The sequence below is a fragment of the Camarhynchus parvulus genome, chromosome 3, assembly GCF_901933205.1.
Source record: "Camarhynchus parvulus chromosome 3, STF_HiC, whole genome shotgun sequence".
NCBI classification, from domain to species: Eukaryota; Metazoa; Chordata; class Aves; order Passeriformes; family Thraupidae; genus Camarhynchus; species Camarhynchus parvulus.
The window spans coordinates 21697704-21717159 of NC_044573.1; the positions used below are offsets into that span (position 1 = coordinate 21697704).

General features: G+C 40.9%; 1 protein-coding gene and 1 long non-coding RNA gene across 2 annotated transcripts in view; one reads left to right on the top strand and one right to left on the bottom strand.

Moving 5' to 3' along the window:
- The window catches only part of LOC115902763, a 47264-nt gene extending 41695 nt beyond the window's left edge, over window positions 1–5569 (top strand). The window contains exon 3 of the long non-coding RNA XR_004060636.1: window positions 119–5569. This is a non-coding gene — a long non-coding RNA (uncharacterized LOC115902763). The remainder of the gene's footprint in view (window positions 1–118) is intronic.
- Window positions 5570–12654: 7085 nt separating this feature from the next.
- On the bottom strand, window positions 12655–17992 carry NENF (neudesin neurotrophic factor). Its single transcript, XM_030945278.1, has 4 exons — window positions 17623–17992; window positions 16400–16460; window positions 15357–15460; window positions 12655–14795 (listed from the first exon to the last, which is right to left on the bottom strand). Exons 1-4 carry the CDS (start codon window positions 17794–17796, stop codon window positions 14619–14621), a joined length of 516 nt encoding a protein of 171 aa, XP_030801138.1. The 5' UTR covers window positions 17797–17992; the 3' UTR covers window positions 12655–14618.
- Window positions 17993–19456: the final 1464 nt, after the last annotated feature.

The window sequence follows — 19456 nt, forward strand, 5'->3', positions numbered from 1 at the left end:
TAGGTTGCATGAAAAACGCACAGCAGAGATTAAAGTAGCGCTTCAGCCACTGGAATATTTTTTCCTCTGTTTCTGTATGTCTGGTAGATGGCTCATAAATGTTTTCTTGTGCACGCAGGGTCACGGACTGGCTCAGACGGTGGCAGAGTTTGTCTCCAGCTCTGTTCAGAAGTGCACACGGATGGAGCAGCCGCTGGATGTCCCTCTTGCTCCGCTTTCCTGCACAAGGAGCACCTTCGGGAGGGACGAGCCTGCAGCTAGGACAGACAAACGGGGCAGTGTGGGAGCAGCTGCTCGCTGCTGCCCAGCTGGCTGCGATGATGTGACACAACTCTGAGCACAAGAGATGGTGAGGTGTCAGCAAGAGTGACAGACGAGAAATGCGGTTTTCTTCCATTACAAGAGTACTTTTTTTCCCACCCCATTCTTCTCAGCTGTGCTCTGTGTCACTCTACCAAACCTGCTGCCAATAACTGAAGACTATTTGAAAAAATTTATAGAATTTATAATGCCTTTCTCAACAGTTACCATATGTAAGCAAGTTCTCTGTTAGGCTGGATGGAAGAAATGCACCAGGTTCTTTTTTCATGCCAGGGGGTTCTGGCCCAGATCAGTTTAGCTGGGAGCACCTTCATATAAACAAGATTTCACCTTTCTGGAAGAGTCTGCACTCTCTGTTCTGAAACAGAATTGAGAGACATACCTTCAGAACTTCCAATGAAATCCTGCTCTGAAACAGTGGGTGGGCATTAGGAGAGAATGTTCGTTACCTGTGTGAGTCAAGGGTACAGGACCAGGCTCTTTATGTTACTCAGCTGCTGTGTTGGAAAGGCAATGGAAATTATCAGCCCTTGTTTGTTTGAGGCATCAAAAATACACAAATGCAGCAAAACTCTTCAGAAGCTCTGTGGAGGCTGGGAACCTCAGGGTGTCTGACTTGTGTAGAACCAAAAGGTTCTGCTCTGCTGCCTAGCACAGAGCTCTCAGGGATGGGAACACAGGGGAGAACAGAGAAGTGCCTCACACAGTGCTTTCAGAAGGACCATGAGGGTGACTGCAGGGAATTTGTGTTTCAGTGATCTAGCTAGGCTAATATGGGAATTTGGGTTAGGTTGGAATGTAATAGGGAGCTCAAAGTTTCAAGATAATGTGATAACTAGATCATTTTTTGCATTCCTCAAATCTCCACACTATTTTCAGAAAGTTTCACCTGTATATGATGAAGTGTATGTTTCCTTATATTCATATTATATCTTCAATCCTTTAACTTAGAAACCAACTTAGATTACAAATTCTGAATGCTAAAAGTCTGATATATTTCTGGATTTTGATGGATTTTTTCCCTGTGTATTTTTTCTCAGTATATATGAAAGGAGTTACATAACTTGTGACTTTAGTGGTCGGCCAATATTTGATCTCCTCTAGTTTATTTATGTCAGAAATGTTTATACAAAGTGATGTATCTTTGTGTACATTCTTTGTAATCAAAGTAGGATTAAGCTGAGGTCCCGTTTTCCTGAATGTAGCAGGAAAAAAGACAATAGGAAACAGCTCTTTTGGCAGTACCCCAAGCCTCTCTCTTCAATCAGGGCTGGACTCAGAAAATCCTTGCTCTATTTATCTTTTTGTGGTAATTCAGGATCATTCTACAAAGTGTTTCACTGGTTTGGGGTGTTTTCTTACCTACATTTGTAACATTCCTGACTGGGCCACACAATTTTGCTAAAATTACATACACACAATTTTGTGTTTACATCCACATGGCTCAGATGGTTTTTTTATTTGTTTGTCTTGTGGTTGGTGCTTGGGAGGCAAATACCTATTTGTCTGCATCTTCAGCTATATTTCAAACACATTTTCTTCTCTAGGACTACAAACTGGTTTAATTCCACTCCATTTTCTGCTGGGTTTCTCTGAGGCCATTCAGGAAAACAGGCAGGAAAAGACATTTTGGTCTCTCTTATCTCAGACAGTGAAATTTAAGGAATATCAGAAGTGTTGTTTAGCAGTCTAAACTAAGCATTAAACAGGGGAGGTGCTTATTACCATGTTCTTAAAGTCTGGGGCAGACAAATCTGCATTTTCCTATACTGAATATTTAAAAGCCCTTAGTCCTTCTGGATTTTAGCTTTTCCAGGGTTGTATTTAGAAAGATGTTTTCCTAATCCTGACTATGTATAAAAACAATAATCAGAAGTAGTTGTTCTGTGCAAGAGCCAAAATGCTTGGTTGTTATCTTAGACAGGCAGTGAAACCCCTGGAGAACTATTTAATTATGTAAATTAGCATGAAATTAGAAAATTAGGTTTACTTTGAATTTGGGAGGGGGGAAGGGATGTTTGGTTTTTTCCCCTGCAAAACCAAGAATAAGCACCATCAAAACATGTGGTTTGTTTCTATAGCTTTTAGCTAGATTTATCAATTGCTTCAGGTTCATAAGTAGTCATCTCATCTGTATCTTGCAACAATATTTGTCAAAACTCCCAGTAGTGTGGATGTCTTAATATTCTTCAAAAGGAGAAATGAAGGAAAGGGATAATAATGTACACAGATGTACAGTGAAGTACAGAGCTCTGAAGTTCCAAAGTTGGGGGTTTTTTAACCAAAAGAAAGTGTCCATTTAAGTCTAGAATTATGGAAGAAAAGTGGATATGTAATTGTGTTCATAATCAGAGAGGTGCTTTTTTGGTGTGTTAAATAATGTAAAATATGTAGGTTTTTAGCAGCATGGAAAACCTGAAAGCTGATAATATATAGGAGGTTACTGTGGTCTAGGAAAAAGAGGGGGGACTGGATTCCAAAATAGTGAAATTCAGCATGGCTCAGTTGGACCTCTGTGTTTCTATTGATGTCCACTAGTTGAAAATTAGTTTATGATTTCAAGTTGCATAGAAACAAAGCAAACCAACAAAAAATTACTGCTATGAAAGCATCCATCTAGGAAAACATTAGGGGGAGAAAAATACAGTGAAAACAGCACTCTTTCTAAATTAAATTTAGTATTGCATTTAATAAAGTTTCCTGGTAGGGAGTTCCTGAAAAATGTGGACTGAAATGTGAAGCAAACTGTCAATGCTCTTTTAGCTGCCTTGATGGTACATTTACAAGAATACATTTCTTAAATATTTTTTTTCATCACTTCTAAAGAAAAAAGAAATGCTTCATAACCATCTGGAGGAGCATTTGCTATGATTGTTTCCAAAGGGGCAGCTTAAGAGTTTCATAAATATCAAAGTTAATAGGCTCCTAGAAACAAGGAAAATTGCCTGTAGGTGATTTCTACTTACACAGAAACAGCTCCTCTCTGAACTGCAGTCTTCTCTAAACTTTCTCTCCAGGCCTGTTGCCTATTACTGTGCTGTCCTGTTCCTACTTCCTTTAGCTGGTTTGAATCAACAGTGGGTAGAGCAATACTTATATGAAATGTACTTGAGGGTGAAACACAATCTCACAAATTACAGAAAATAAACAATGTTCAGTGTAGCTTGTGGCCATAGGCAGATCAGAAGCAGTCTAATGAAAACACACTGGCTTTTTGGAAACGAAACAGCTATGCCACATTGTCATAAAGCCATAGTTAGGGCTGGGTTTGAAGAAGAGAAAATCTTTTAAAAGTGGCTTCCAGAAAGAAGTTTGAGAAATAATTTTTTTTCCATGTATTGATTTGCTATTTGGTATGCAGTAGGAGATGCTTTTCCTTTATTTTTGCACCTCCTGATGTTAATTACTAAAAATATAAAATCATTGTTTTCTGCATAAGCAGGATAATATGTATATGCCTCATAATGGTCATACTTGGAATAAGAGCTCTTTCCTCTCCTTAAAGGTGCAGGAAAACCACATCATCATTACACAGCTCACAGAAACATGCTTGGGAAAGGACGTGCACTATGACAAGATGTGCTAGAAATTGGCTCTTCCTGTTGGGTTTCATCAGGCTTTGAGTCCTGATGGGCTTTCTGCTGGCAGAGCCTTAAAGCTCTTTAGGCAGAGCCTAAAGGCAACAGAGCTGGTTTTACAGAGGCAGCAGGAGGCTGAAACAAGGCTGAGCAGTGCTGGTTATTGCATGGGAAGAGACTGGTGACAACTGCTGGGGCTGTCCCTGTGAGGTCTGAGCTGGGTCCAGCCAGGAAGGACGGGTGAATTGTGATTTAGTTCACAATATTGCATCCACACGTGGGATGCCCATTAGATACAAATGAAGAGGGCCTTGCTCTATTCTTCTTTACTGTTCCATGTTCTGGTAATTTCATTTTATGTGTAGACAGTTGTTCATCATGTTGGATATTTGTATTTCACATTCCTCACGTTTCCTAAATTTTTTGTTGGTGGGGAAGAAACATTCATAAAGTTGTGGCAAGTTTCAGAAGTCTGCTATCAGAAGTTTTACGTAGGACCTTTTATATAAATCTTGGTTTTTGAAAGCTAACTCAGGAAGTACATTGTTGCTATTAGCACCCCTGGGGGACTGGCTCCCTCTAGAAAATAAACGTATGCTTCCCTAGCAAAGATGATGTTGTAGTCTTGATTGAAGAGTGAGCTCTTAATTCCTTCAACCGCTGTTTTTTTAGCAAATCCATCCCTGATTCTCTCTTGCAGGGTGTAGAGTAAAATAAGGAAAAACATCTTTCCTCCTTCAGGCAACACGGAAACCTCTCCCTCCCTCCTTCTGTCCATCCAGCTGCAGCTGAACAAAAAACATCATAGGAACTTAAGGGGAGAAATATAATCCAATATCTATTTCTTCTAATCATTATATACAGTATAAAATAATACTTCATTCCCAACAGCTCACTTTATAGCATGTGTTTCTTCTTTCCCCACTTCACTAGTCTGAAATAATTCCTGCTGGTTCTGGCAGGAGCCAGCCACACAGCAAGGCTCTGGACTTCTCTTACTCTCCTGTGGCTGTCAACATCAAAATTTCTATTACCTCTCTCTCCCTTCATTGTGGGGATCCTTCTCTCCCCTTACTCTCTTTTTATCACTGATTTCTCCATCCTCCTCATGTCACTCTTTTGTTTTCTTGATTCTCCAAGAGCTTTTCAGTTTGCCCCACACTGGCAGGATGGAACCCTACTGTGTATTTTGTTCTGCCTGATTGGGAAACTTAGCAACCCTTGGACTTCTCCAAACTGTGTAATTGAATTGTCTAAAGTGTTAATCATCATTGGATTATTCTGACATTCTTGATGCAAAAATATGTACATTAAAATAATAACATAATTACAGAATTTGCTTTTAGCATGAATATATTTCTTCTTAGTGACACTGAAATGATTTACTACTCCCAATATTTATATATTGTTTTGACAGATATGCAGTGGGCTGTGAGTAATTTTAAGGTGGTACAGTTTATTCCATGCTGCTTCAAAGCAAGGATTTCTCCCCTCCCCTTTTACCCCATCACATTTTATTATTAATGGACACATTTGAATTGTCAGCTTTCCCAAAACCTTGGTGTATTGGCTGGAATGATCAGAATGATTGCTTAACCATGTCATCACTAACTAGGAGTACTGAACATGCTCTTGCTATATCTTTTCCCTAGTAGTTCTTCTGGTTTGGTTTTGGGTTTTTTTTTAATTATTTTTTATTTATCCTGTTAGTTTACATATAAGAAATGCAAGCCAAACTAGCCAGTAATGTGGAAATGGAGGCTGCCAGCAGCCGTGTGGGCTGAGTAAACTTTTGGCTTTGTCTGGAGGCAGGATGCTAAGGCAGCTCAGCTGGCAGGTTAATGGTGATTGTCATGAATATTAAATGACAGAACCAAAACAAAACTCCCAGAGAGACACTTGTGCACAAATCTTACATAGCAACACAAGCAGCTCAGACAACTGGCTCTCTGTAGGCTCTCTTGAAAGAAAACAGTGCTGAGGCGTATTAGGATGATTTTTATCAACCAGAAAGCCAGTGTGGGATGCACTTGTTGAAAGTTAGAGGCCTTAATGATTTACAACTTGAGGCAAAAATCTGTTTTCTGAAGTAGATAAATAACAGGTAAATTATATCTATGCTGTTCTCCCTTGGATTAAGTGCTTTGTAATATTTTTTGGGTTTTGTGCTGTCTGAAAATGTGTAAACAAATGTGTACCAGCCTTACTGTTAAAGTTCATATCAGCTCTCTGGTGTGCAAGTATTGTTCCACTTTTCCCTCTTTTTCTTGTTGATTTGTTTTTTTGTTTTGGTTTGGGTTTTTTCTCTAAAAAAAAAAACAAAAACCCCCAAACAAACAAAAAAGCACATTGCAGGGCACAGAATAATGAACTACACTTGAGTTTGTTTCTGTTTTGTGATTTGTCCTAGACAGGGTAAGAACTTGCTATTCACAGAGTTCCTCTTTTGGCTCCTGTGGTGTAAAGCTACTTGTACCTCCAGCTACATGGAAAAATTGCAAAATAATTAAAATTCAAGAAGCCTGGATTTATTTGAAGTAGCACCAATGGAGATCTGGGATGATTCCATTGAAAGCACTGTAGTCATGCTGTTTCTAAAAGGATATCTAAAGGTGAGACATTCTCCAGAGCCTGGATAGTAATCTTAGTTACATTTTTAAGTGGGGATCAGATCCTTGCACATACCTCCCTTGACTTTCGTGGTTATTTAAATTTATACCAACTTAATACGTGGTTCAGTGATTTCCATACTCCAAAAGAAATGAGCTGAAATAACAGAGTTGGTTTCCTCAGATAACTGCATGTTGGCATGATCCATTTTGTGGTGTTATTCTGAGTATAAAAAGATAAAGTAAATCTAAGCTATTTTTAGGTGCAGTGAGTCAGTCTAAATGAGTTGATGGAAAAAGATAAAAATGAAAGGACAGTCCAGTTAGAGGAAGTTATGGAGAGTAATGCTTTTATATAAACATTCTACAGAATTCATTTGGCTTTCCAAACTCTGTCTATAAATCAAGAAGTGCTTTCCAGTAGCTCATGGAGACCTCTCAGGTCTAGCTGTCTACTTCTTGTTCAATTTCATTGAAAACAGAATTCTTATTTACATATTTAAAGTAGATTTTAAAAAGTATTTTTGTAAATAATTATTGCAGGTATTCCAGTGATTATTATGTGGCTACCAGCAGTGTGCACAATGAAAAATACAAGTGGCCAGCAGATTCCCAGCTGTAAAAAAACACATTCAGTGAGATGATTTTTCAGCTAGTACCAGGAAAAACCCTGATTTATTTCTGTTGTTCTTAAATCAAACATCCTAGTGGAGGGTTTTTTTTAAGGGTAACATAAACCAGATACATTTCAAAGACTTAGACTAGCTTATATTCATGTTTTCACAGTACCATGAGGAATTTACACACACTGCCTCCAACAGGCCTTGCAATAAAATGAGCTGCAGTATTGTAAAAGAATGGTTTGTAACTATTTTCCTTCGTGTTAAAGCTCCCCATAAATACATATTAGTAGGATCAGCATGGGATAAACCTCACTCACTTCAGCTGAAAGATGAAGCACCACAAAGTGATACCTCTTTGGAGTGAGGAAAGTAAAGTTAGAGTTCCATAAAGTAGCATTCTTGATGCTATAGCCATCTTGGGGTCCCACCAGCCCGAATGCCCACGTTGCCTTCCTCAAGAGGATGGAAGTCACAGCAGGGATAAAAGTCACAAGGAATTCAAGGAAAACACCAGCTCATTTAACAACTAGGAAGCCATTAAGGATGGCAAAGCTGTAGTGAAGCTGAGACCTGCAGCCTCATTTCTGTGTCCCAGGTCACCTCTTCACTGGCTAAACTCCAGCCTTCTTTCTTAAACTGCAATGGGCATAATTGAAAGACGAAATGGGAAAAATTGATAAGTTATGGACTGAACAGCAGCAGTGTGATTTTCCATGAATCCAGGCACCTGCAAGGTATCAAAGCCAAAGGCATCATATTTTTGGAAAATGAGACTGAGGTTGTCAAGCAAGGAGCCAGCAGTATGAGCTGTTTAATTCAGGCTGATTTCCCCAGAACTGTATCCAAGAGGATGTGACACTTTTCTGTTCTCAAGTTCAACCTTATCTCTGAGAGCATCACCAAGTTTCACCTCTTCTGAAAGAGCACTCTCCTGTGATTTATTTATAATCTCCTGCTGCTTCTTGTAAGTTGAGTTTCACTCCCCTTCCTTTGCTCTGCCTCACATCATTATATTGCACGGGTAGGCTGCTACTTCACATACAAACCTTTCAGCAGCCTGTTTTCTTCCAGCTGCAAAATGTGCTGAGCTCAAAGGAGACCACTCAGAGGAATGGGAATGAATTTAGGGACAATAATAATATTTAATGTGTAGAATCACAGAGTCTCAGCACGTACCAAACATCTCTGCTAAGCTCATGTTCCTAAAATCCTTTCAAGTTTACTAAAATTGATAGTTGGTCTTTACACACATTTATTCTGAGATTTTTTCAGCTATCCCTACAAGCTCATTTCTGCCTATCATTTTTGTTATGTCAGGGTGTTTTTTGTGACCTGGTCAGTTTAAGAAATACATGGAATAAAGCATGCTTTAAAAGACTGTAAGACTGCTGCTGCCTTTGTCTAAATTGCTAGAACTGTCTGTTGTGTATCTCAGGTGTACATATATGTTTGTCTTTGTGTAACATGAAAATACTTCAGAAATGCCTTGAAAGTCCTACTGCCCTATTCTTAAAAAAGTCTTGCATCTATTTTAAAGTACAGAGCATGGTGAAACAATAAATAAGGAAAAATCCTTGAAATGCCTGAGACACTTCCAAGACATGTTACCTAAGAAAGTGATCTCAATTTAAACATGTAATCCCTTTGATTACCACTTTTGCCTTAAGTATACTTAGGTGTGCTGCACAGTTCAGAATGAACACTTTGCTTTTTTGTGGAACCATATTTATTCTTGCTAGTAAAGTTTTTAGGAGTTTTGCTCAAACTTAAAAATTAATAAAGGGATAAATGTAATTAATAATTTTGAGTTTACCTGGACTTTTATCTGCAGTGTAAAATAAAGGCTATGGAGCCACAGCCCCCAACAAGGCAAATAACCTTCCTAGGATACTCTTCATCTGCAGTGGCTACTTTGAACTAGTTATCAGTTTAATCTACAAAGTTCCCCTCCAGGCAATGAATTGCTTGGTAACTAGTTCTGTGTATCCAACACAAATGATTTTAGAATCCCTGCAAAGCAGCACAGAACCAGGCACGAGGAAGTTTTCAGTCATCATCTAATTCTGTCTGCCCAAACTGCCTGAAACAAGTGCTACCTTTAAGGATTTTTTTTTAATTCAAAGATTTTGTTGTCTACAAAAGAAGGGTGAAAGCTCTAAGTTTCAGCTCTACCTTCAGACATTCCTACTAGCTTAGGCCTGGCTTGATTCAGTTCATGTGTTTGACACTTTGTACGCCACTATCTGAGTTGTTGTAATCTTTAAAGCCTCAGGAGAAGTGGATTAAAATTTTCACAATGCAAGGGTTTAGATTCAAGTCTTTTTCAAGGCTTTATCTGCTGCCTTTGCACAGTATGGGAAAACTTTCAGCAAAATCTGGAAGGTAAAATATAGACCCTGGGACAGTTATTTCTTTTCCTTTTTCAGACAAGTTTCTTTAAGTAGAGGGAAAATTAGGTCATATTTTGATTTCTCTTGGCTGGCTTATCTCCAAGATGGCCTGCACCCAGTTTCTTCTAAACTTTTCACTTCTCAGGAGATAATATCTCGTGTCAGAATGATAAAGACTCATGTCAAGAAGTACTGCAGAACATGGTAAGCTGAACATTCATCAACAGTACAAAATTTCTGATGGCAAGAGCTACAAATAACTTACAGGAAACATTAAAAGAAATTGTTTATTCAAGAGTACTTCCTGTGGCTCTGCAGTTCATCCAGGTGCACAAGCTCTGTTTTTCACAGAACATTCATCTCTGTTTCTCTTAGTTTGGATTTCTCATCAACAGATTACCCAAGCCAAGATTTAAGTGTAAGTTTTGTAAACAAGTAAATCATGACTCACACTTTCTACTGAACAGAAAGAAAAAGCTAAACCAAAAGGTGTTATGTAAATCCCAACAGATGGATAAGGGTGCAAGTTTACATTGTTATCTTTGGCCATATTTGACAGAAGCAAAAACGGGAAGCACTGCTATCAGATGTGCTCTGCCACATCTACCTTGCCAGGATCAATTGTCCCAGTAGCACACTAAGATAAATTCTATTTCCCACCTATTTTCTTTTCTGGGTTAGGGTTATTTTGGACATGCCAAGGTCAAAATCATGCCTATTAGAGTACTTCTAGCAGTGATACCCACCTAGCATGCACCCAGGTCTTTGACACTCTGACTGACTACAGAGGGGAAAAAAAATCGCCTTTTGATATGGCACTGAGTTTTCTACCAAAGCAGACAGACACACTGTACATCATAATTGTCTGAACTGGCACTCGCAGACACAGCTCTGAGTGAAGGGCTACAAATCTAAAAGTTTAGTGATTTTTTGTTTGTTTCAAAGCTTTCACAGACAAGTACTAGTTTGTTTGAAAACTGCCATTCTGTATACCATGTAAACAGCTTTCAGGTTATAGATGCATGTGCACTTTTATGAATATTGCTTATGGGGCACAGATTTGTCATATAAATTGCATGGTTTGTATATTTTTTCCTGTATGAAGAGGAAAACATTGGGCAAAGGAATAAATGGATGATGGGTAACAAAGGGTGTGATTGTCATCGCTTACACCAGTTCTGGGATTTCAAGATATCCAGTGTTCATCTGAAAATATGCAAATACTAATCAGAGCTGCTCTGCACATCTTCTGATGTGCAGCTGAATCCTTCTGAATGGCAGCTTTTTCACTCACTATAGTAGGCAGATGGTTTTTTCACTTTTTTTCCTTTCAGTTCAACCAGATTAGCTGAAAAATTAGCATTGGGCTTCCTAAGGGGATCTTTCCACATCTCTTCCATTTTCTCTTGAGCAAATGCAAATTACATTGAGCCCATTTCAGATAAATATATTCATCTATAAGGGACAGAATTCATATGTGAAAGTCATCTAAACCATTTTGTCTTGTTCTACAGGTTCTTGGGAGTCTTACAAGGGAAAACTACAGCAATTTAATACCTTTCCAAACTACCATTAGTGGAATGTATTGCCTCATAGTGGTTTTAGAGCAACAGTAAAAGGAGGTGATTTACAAACTCTTTTGAGGCTTCCTCCATTCCAGAGCACAATCCTTAAACAGATAAGCATCCTCTTTTAATTTTTACTGGAACATGTAAGTCTGGCAGGTCTGACAATTGCAGTCTGAGCTGTGATGCTACATTGATTCCTACACTGATGATGTGATGAATTCACAGTCACTGGTACCAGCAGACCACAAAGCTAGCAGCCTATGCTGCAGTTTTCAAAAGGATCACAAGGCCTTTTCTGCAGAAGAAAACTAATACAAAACCTGATTTAAGTCAATGAAAGACTCATATTTTGGCAAAGTGCTACAAAAAAAAAAAAAAAGGTGGTGCCCCTATACATATTATGGACAGAAAAGAAATAACTTTATGTCTTATACTAAATTCCTGGGAAAATCTCAGCTGCTCTATCTGTAGGATTCAGAGCCCCTGCATTCCAGCAGGTGGTCTTGGTTAGATTAGGGTGCAATAACAGATTCTTAGGAGGATTTCTCTTCACTGCACTTTCGACAAGTGCAAAAAAGTAAAGAGAATACTTTGATTTGCGTTTCATAAACCCTTTACTGAATTTTTGTTGCTTACACTTGCAGTCCTAATGCTTCAGTTGTTACTAAGAGAAGCCCTTAAAGTAGGGATGATAGAATTTATCCTGTCACAAATGTGTTAGGGTCAAAGTGAGGGACTATTGAAAAGAGTGCCAGCTGGGAAACACCAACTTCACTGCTGCACCATTCTTGGTGCAGCAATTCATTAAAACCTTGGACTTAAGTTAGCAAGATGGATGTTGGAAGCACACAGTAAAAATAATGACATTTGCAATGCTATCTAGAAGCAGCAAGCAAATTGAAAAGATATTCTAGACTCTCCAAAGGGGGTGTGGAGTAGGAGGGCTACAACAGGGCTTTGCACAGCTTGCTTGTTTTGAGTGCAATTTATACATCATGAGGGCACCTGTTTTACTGGAATAATACAGAGGTCAGGGAAATGCAGCTGCCTGAACAAAGCAGCCATAGCTGACAGTTGGCTTTTAAGCAAAATCCATTTCACGCAATTGGCAAGTAAAACAACCTTAGACATAAAGTGGTGTTGTTGAATTAACACTAAAAGAAATACTGTGGTACTCTGAATGCATTTTGTAAAAGCAGTCAGTGAAAACGTGTCAAGGATGTGTCCACTTGAAGCCTTATTGCTGTAACACTTCTGTTGAGTGGAAACCCCAAGTGAAATAGCCTAGGAAGTGACTAAATGTGAAACCTTCCATTTCCAGATGGAAATAAAACCAAAAAGGAAATGTTTTGCTTTCTAAAGTGCACTCAGTTGTGATAACCTTGTCTTTCATAAAGAAAGGAAGAAGTAAAGAATCTCCCTCACAGACAAGGGTGAGAGCAGGTTGAATTTGTGAGGATCTTGCAGTACAACAGGGGGTTTTACATCACCATTTCCTGTTGCAACAGGAGCACTTCCTCATTGAAAATAACCTGAAATTCAGTACAAGCAGACGCTGAGTTACCTGCTTTGACATTAGCAAAGGTGATTTCATCGAGAGAACAGGAAAAGTAGGAAGCAAACAAGAACACTGAGCCATTCAGTGGTGATGAGCTGCAACTGAGCTACAAAGGGTTTTTTTTGAAATGCAGCTGGATATCATGATGCCAGATGAAGCAAGGACTTCTACAATAACCACAGCAGCACAACTACTGAAGCTGTCCCACCAGGATGCATGCAAGGAAAGGAGGAAAAGGGCAAAAAACCTAGTGGGCACTGAAAAATTATTTGTGAAATGTTGGTAAACTACCAACCACCATGACCACCAAACGCACGTGCATTCCCACAAAGACAACAGGTATCATCAAGGAGCAAACTCCCAGCTGCTGTTGGTCTCTAATCAAAAGGGCAGCAGTAATAATAATAATAAATAGTAACACAAAATAATAATTATCTGAAGCAATAGTCATTTCTTAGATGCTGATTTATTTTTTCTGCTCAGAGCACCATCCAACAGTGGGAGGGCCCATGGAGTCCCTCCTGCAAATGAAGTGGTCTAATGGTGAGAAACAAAACAAATCTAGAATAAAATCTGTAAGATTGTGAAAGAATGGGCAAATACATAGAAACAGCTTTTCTAGTTATTCAACTCACAGGCAGCTGTCCCCTGCAAACTAGAAGGTGGAGAATCATCTAATAAAATCTTCCCTTCATAGAAAGTTACCAAAATGCTTAAGAAATAGAACAACAATACAGAATCATATTTTTATTATATCTGTATTATTAATACAGAATCAGGATCAGCTGCTTAGTTTTTCCCATATCAATCAAATAAATGATGACAGTGACAGAGAAATCCACATATGGGACAATTCACATTCTACTTAAGTTAGTGAAAGTCAGGGGTTAGCAGCACTTTGTACAGCTCAGGCTTTTACAGTCCTCTTGCTGCTGAAAGGCTGCCAGGGAAATGCCATCAGGGGGGTCTGCTTTCACACTGCAGGATCTGCAGTTTTGTATCAGGTGAAGAGGAAGAGGAACATGGAGCTGCACTCTTCATTAAAACAGCAGTGATGAAGCCAGGGTAAGAACAAAGAAAAACTAAGGGACATAAAAAATGAGAGCTGAAATTGTTAGTATGAAAATGCTAACAATGTTCACAGGACACTGAGCTGCAATAATAAACCTGTGCTGTAAGAGTATGTGGCAAATATATCTGGGCTATGATTTCCTCTTTTTGTCAGAGAAAGATAGAAGGAAATCATCATAATCTAATATAGATGACATCTTTGATAATTATTTTTAAAAAGTGAAGTGTCATTTATCCAAACCTAACATAATGGTCTTATTTTAAATGTCACAGTAGTCCTCATGGGGGAAAAAAGATTTAATTTTCTTGGTTTACAGCTGTAGGCTTTGCAGAAATACTCCACAGTAACTGCATTTGAGGAGATTGAGTGACTTTAGATCCAGTATTCTCAAACCCATCAAATATTAAACTCCATAATGCTTTACAAAATGTTAGCCTGTATATAATGTATTGCACCTGTCTGTACTTGTGATACCTACACTCACATGAAGCACAGAGAATTGATGTTAGCTCATCCAGATAATTCATTTACACTTTTCCAAGGAGTGGGAAACAACTTTGAATTTACAAAAAGACCAATCATATTTCAATTATTAAAAGCTTTCTTCTTTCTTCTACAGAACGTGATTTTACATTATACACTTCTTAACAGAGAAATCCTGTCAGAAAGAACTTGCAGGTTAAATAATTCCTGTAATTCCCAGCAAACAGCCCAGGTGTATGACACTACTACAGATCTGTTTGTTTCCTCTATGCTGTGTGTGTACACACACACTTATTTTCTGAGCAGACAACTGACTCATGGTGGCTAATTGTAGTAATGAACTCCACAGCACAGGGAATTAATTTAATATTCTGCTGTGCCTCTGCCCAGGCATTCTCTAGGCACAAAAATGTTCCTCAAAACTCATCTTTAATGCTGAAATGTGGCTGATCTTCAGGTTTAAAGTCCAGATTGGGGCTGCCATCCTCATTCAGAATTCGCCGAGAAGTATAGCCAACAATTGGATATTTGGCTTTATAAACATTATTGAAGATGTCATCCAGGGACTTCAGCTCCTCCTCTGTGAGTCCTGTCTAAAGGAAAGAGGGAAATGAAAGCCCTGTCTCAAAGAAAGAAAAATAGAGATATTTACATGTTTGGGTTTTTTTTTTTAATGATTACTGTAAACCTTAGGGTCAGCTTTTGGGTTTACATCAGAGCATGATGAACAAAATTGATAGCACAGCCTGTAATTGTATTCTTTCCATTCAAATTCAGCCTTGACAAAACTTTAAGGGGCTCAGGTCAGACAAGCAACAACCCATCACCAGAGCTAGCATTCACTGCCACATCAGGATACACCAAACTAAAAGAAAGGGATTTGTGAGCATCTTTTTAAACAGCAGGTGATTCCCTTTTATATGCTTACAGAAGTTGTATTGATTCCAGAAATGAAAAACTTTCCTCTTGAAGGCTGTTTGCACCTTTCATGGCCAATAAATATGCTTTATGTATCTAAAGAGAACTAATGCATTTTGATTTTAATTATGTGATTCAACTTATATAAATGCAAACAATTTAAAATCATCACTCATCATCTTGCATAATAATAAAAATTTGCAAAGTGGAATTAAACTGATGGCCCATTTTCTTACTGTGTCATGTGTAAGATCTGCTGGATCCAGAGACATCTTTGCAACTCCTCTTGTTGAGTCTTTTCCAGCCAAAGCATTGTATGGGGCTCCTTTTCCATAAAATTCTGTCAGATTAAAAAAAAAAATAAAATCCAGTGATGATCTGACAATGTACAGGGTATGTTCAGCCTCTACCCTTCACCAGACTGTGAAATGAATGTCACTGAACTGAAAGCAGCAACTCAAGCCTAAGGTTCTTCTTTCCAGAACTGACTTTGGATTTCCTACTTGTTGGGCTTATACAGCTGTTGAACTTCCTATACTGTATTCTTAAAATTCACCTATTATTTAGAAAGTTCTTTACATTCTCATGAGATGTTTGTAGACCCCAGAATTTGCAAGCTCTGTGTAATTTAGGATTTGAGATCACCCAAACCAGTGTGTATGCCCAGGCAAGGTTAGTACAAACACAGTAACAAGCCATTGGTTTACTTATGATGACATCCAGGCAAGTGTCTAAAACCCTCATGGTCCCTTCAAACTTCTTATAGCAAATCTGGATTAAGTAGCAGGAGCTCAAATTAAAACATCTGCAGTTCTCAGGAAGGGCACAAAGACCAAGGGGTGTGAACACCAGCACAGAAGGAAAAGATGCAGCTGCAGCAGTTGATATTGTGCAGTGGGTACATCCACACTAGGCTTGATCTGCTCAGCTCATGTACCCAGGGCAGTAAAATGCTGTAGCTTCCATGTGGCCTGACCCCATCTGGCAAGGACTCAGGGAGCTGGGAAGTTCTTCCAGTTTTCATTAGCAGTGCCCAAGTTACCTGGACAGTGCTGGCTTGTCTGTCTACATGTTGTGATCTCGGTACAGTGTAAGTTCTAGACAAAACCTTAGTAGGGGACCTGTCAGAGGAGGAAAATCAAGTTTTTTAGAAAAGGAAAAAATGTATCTTTCTGTGGCAATTGAACTGCAGGCTTCCAATGCACTGGGAATGTTTAAACCCAAAAGTCTGAATAATAACATGAAAGCAAAGTAGACAGCAGAGGAGAAGCACACTAACCTTTTCCAGAGGTGACATCAAACACGACACCCTTCACTGCCAGGTAGATGGGCTGTCCTTCCTGGAGGGAAAGCCATCAATACATCCTCAGCACTTAAGCACAGGCAAAAAGCAGTTCCGTTTCAGCTGTGAAATCCACAAGCTCTTAGGACACAAATTCTGTGTTGTACGTTTACTCTTGTTATGTCACCAGATGTGTTCCCTCTCTTGACATCTCTTGCTTGTGCTTTAAACTGCCCCTAATATTCTTTGGGGGTTCAGCCATAAGCAATGAGAATTTTTTAATCTAAACAATCATAGGAGGCAAGTCCCTTTTGCAAGTCACCTCTTGTCTGCACACTAGTCTGCTTGAAGATTGTCAGCTGCATCTTTCTATTCCTAATGCAGATGAATATTGCCCAAAATAAAAGGGTGTGTGGCCAACAGCATTATTTGATTAAGAAACAAAGATAAATACATAAACACACGTAAATCTGATCTGCTGACATCTGTTTTACTTAATAAGCCAGTGCTTCTGCTTTGTGTTTTATACATAAGATGTAATTTCAGTCAGACATTGGTTAGTCTCTTCAAAGTATCTAGAGAAGACCTGAGAAGGTCAGACAGCAAGTGTTTCAAAAGACAAGCAGATGTGTATCCATACAGGACTTTATCGTTTTTAGTCCGGAGTTCTGCTGAGCCCTCTGAACCACAGGAAGCTAAACACTCCTAAGTTAAAACTGTCTGGTTATTTTGATAATCTTGGTGGGTTTTTGTAGTTGTTGTTGCTGTTGGTTTTGGATTTGTTTTTTAAGTCTAAGTACGTGGTTTAATGAATTACTGAGAGAGAATGAACTTTGGCTCCAACTCATGGTAATCTGAAATTCTCTGGCAGGAGCACCTTGCCAAGCAGGGAGCGAGGAGAATGGCACATGGCACCCAATTACCTAACGGTGTGTGCAGCATCAGCGCCGGCAGCTGCCAGCCGCACTGGGGCAGAGGCTGGAGCGCACGGGCACCGCAAACCTCTCACAAACCACGGCAAAACTCTCACAAACCACTGCCCGAGAAGCAAGAGCTGCCCAGAACGACAGGAGGGGGGGATGGCGGGGCGGCACGGCAGCAGAGCACGAGAAACCCGAGCTCCGCGGCGGTTCCAGCGCTCGGAGCGCCGGGGCAGGCGGCAGCGCCGGGGCTGTGCGGGCCCGGCCCGGCCTCGGCGCGGGGCGGCGGCCCGGCCCTACCTGGTGCCCGTCGTATCTGGCCAGCTCGGGCTCGGTGAAGAGCCGCACGGGGGCCTCGGCCGGCGGCCTGAAGCGCAGCTCGGGCTCGGCGCGGCCGGCCGGCAGCAGGAGCAGGAGCAGCAGGGAGGGCAGCAGCAGGCAGGGCCGCGGGCCCCGGGCCGCAGCGCCCGCCATGGCGGGGAGCGCGAACCGCCCCCGGCCTGCGGCCCGGGAAGGGAGCGGGGTGGGACCGCGGTTACGGGAACGCCGTGGAGAGGGCCCCAGGAACAGCCCGGGGTTTACAACAGTCCTAGAAAAAGAACAACCCCCTCGCACAGCGCTGAGGGGCGTGGGAGGGCTTAGGCTGGGGAAAAGGAGGCTCAGGGGGAGCTTATGGCGCTCCAGGACGGCCTGAAGGGAGGCTGCGGCCAAGTGCGGGTCTGCCGCTTCTCACGGTGACAATCGATAGGACAAAGGGAAATAAACTCAGGTTGTGCCAGGGAGGTTTAGATTGGATATTAGGGAAGGCTTCTCCACAGAAAGGGTTGTCAGGCACTGGAACAGGCTGCCCCGGGCAGTGGTGGAGTCACCATCGCTGGAGGTGTTTAAAAGAAACATGGATGTGGCACCTGAAGATGTGGTTTAGACACGGACTTGGTGGCACCATAACAGACACCAAATAAAAAAGATTTCTCAATTCTCCTCCTTCTTCCCCTCTTGAAGTTTCTCTGCTAGCTGTTTTCAACGGTTATTCACAAAATCAGCGCACATAGTGCAGACTTCATCTTTGTGACTTAAAAAACCCAGACACTTTTAGCCTAGGAACGGACTGAATAAACAGGAATTTTTCAGATTACAGTTTCCCCTATGCTATAAATATGGCACAGGGGAACATTCAGGACTGGCAGAAGAATTAGCTAGGTGTTTATCATTCTATATAGAATTAAGAAAATTAGAACCTTTTTACAGTTCAGATACATATATCACATGCCTTGCTGCAGTGCTGACAAGTGAAGATCGGAAGGATTTTAAAGCCTGGATGTTTGATCCCGCAGCATCCGCTCTTTCTGACTGCAGTGCTGTAATTCACATGTATAATAGGATTGTTATTGTCCAAGGACTTCAAATGGTGGTTATTAACTTACTAGGCGTGGGCCTAGACTGAGGGGAATGATCTACTCAGCAGGGACTCCCTTACAGTGTTGCATCTCAATGCAAAAAAAGTTGCACATACTTTTTCTTCATGATGCAACATTAACAATTACTTCCACGCTGGGGAAGGAAAAAAATAAATAGCTGTGTAGGTATTTGTGGCCACGTGGCTCGTGAATCTGCCCTTACGTGGTTTCTGCCTTTTATTTTCCTGCAGTGCCCCATTGCTGCGGGCACAGTGTGGGTGGGTCACCCCAGGAGTCCTGCAGAAGTTCTGTCTGCTGGTCAAGCACGCCTGGTGTTCTGATAATAGCCTTGAGCAAAAGAAAATAAAAATCAAAATTTAAAAAAAAATGAAAAGGTAGTATTTTGTGCAGCTTGGGGGGAGCCGGCTTTCCAAGTCTGGAAATTGTATGTTTCATGCTTGTGTTAGCAGAGTTTGCGTTGTGAAGCAGAAAAGTCTCATGTCCCCGCCAGTACCTCTCAGGAGGGAGAGCTGTTCCCGCAGAGCTGCCCCGGAGCCGCTCAGGGCGCGCCGAGCAGCCGGAGCGCAGCGCCCTGCCCGGACTACGCCTCCCGGCAGCCCCGGCAAGGGGCGGGCACCGCCCGGGGACGGGAAGGGAAGGGCCGGCCCGGGCGGCTCGGGGGTCCCGGCGGCGCCTGCGTGGCCCGGCCCGGGCGGGGCAGCTCGGTTCAGCCCGGC

Bases quoted from the DNA above. Each gene is read 5' to 3' on its own strand.
- NENF (XM_030945278.1), bottom strand. From the start codon at position 17,796: ATGGCGGGCGCTGCGGCCCGGGGCCCGCGGCCCTGCCTGCTGCTGCCC. The intron at 16,461-17,622 runs GTAGGGCCGGGC...CTTTCCCTCCAG, and splicing joins CCAGATACGACGGGCACCAG to GAAGGACAGCCCATCTACCT. The intron at 14,796-15,356 runs GTAAGAAAATGG...TCTTTCCTTTAG, and splicing joins CAGATCTTACACATGACACA to ACAGGACTCACAGAGGAGGA.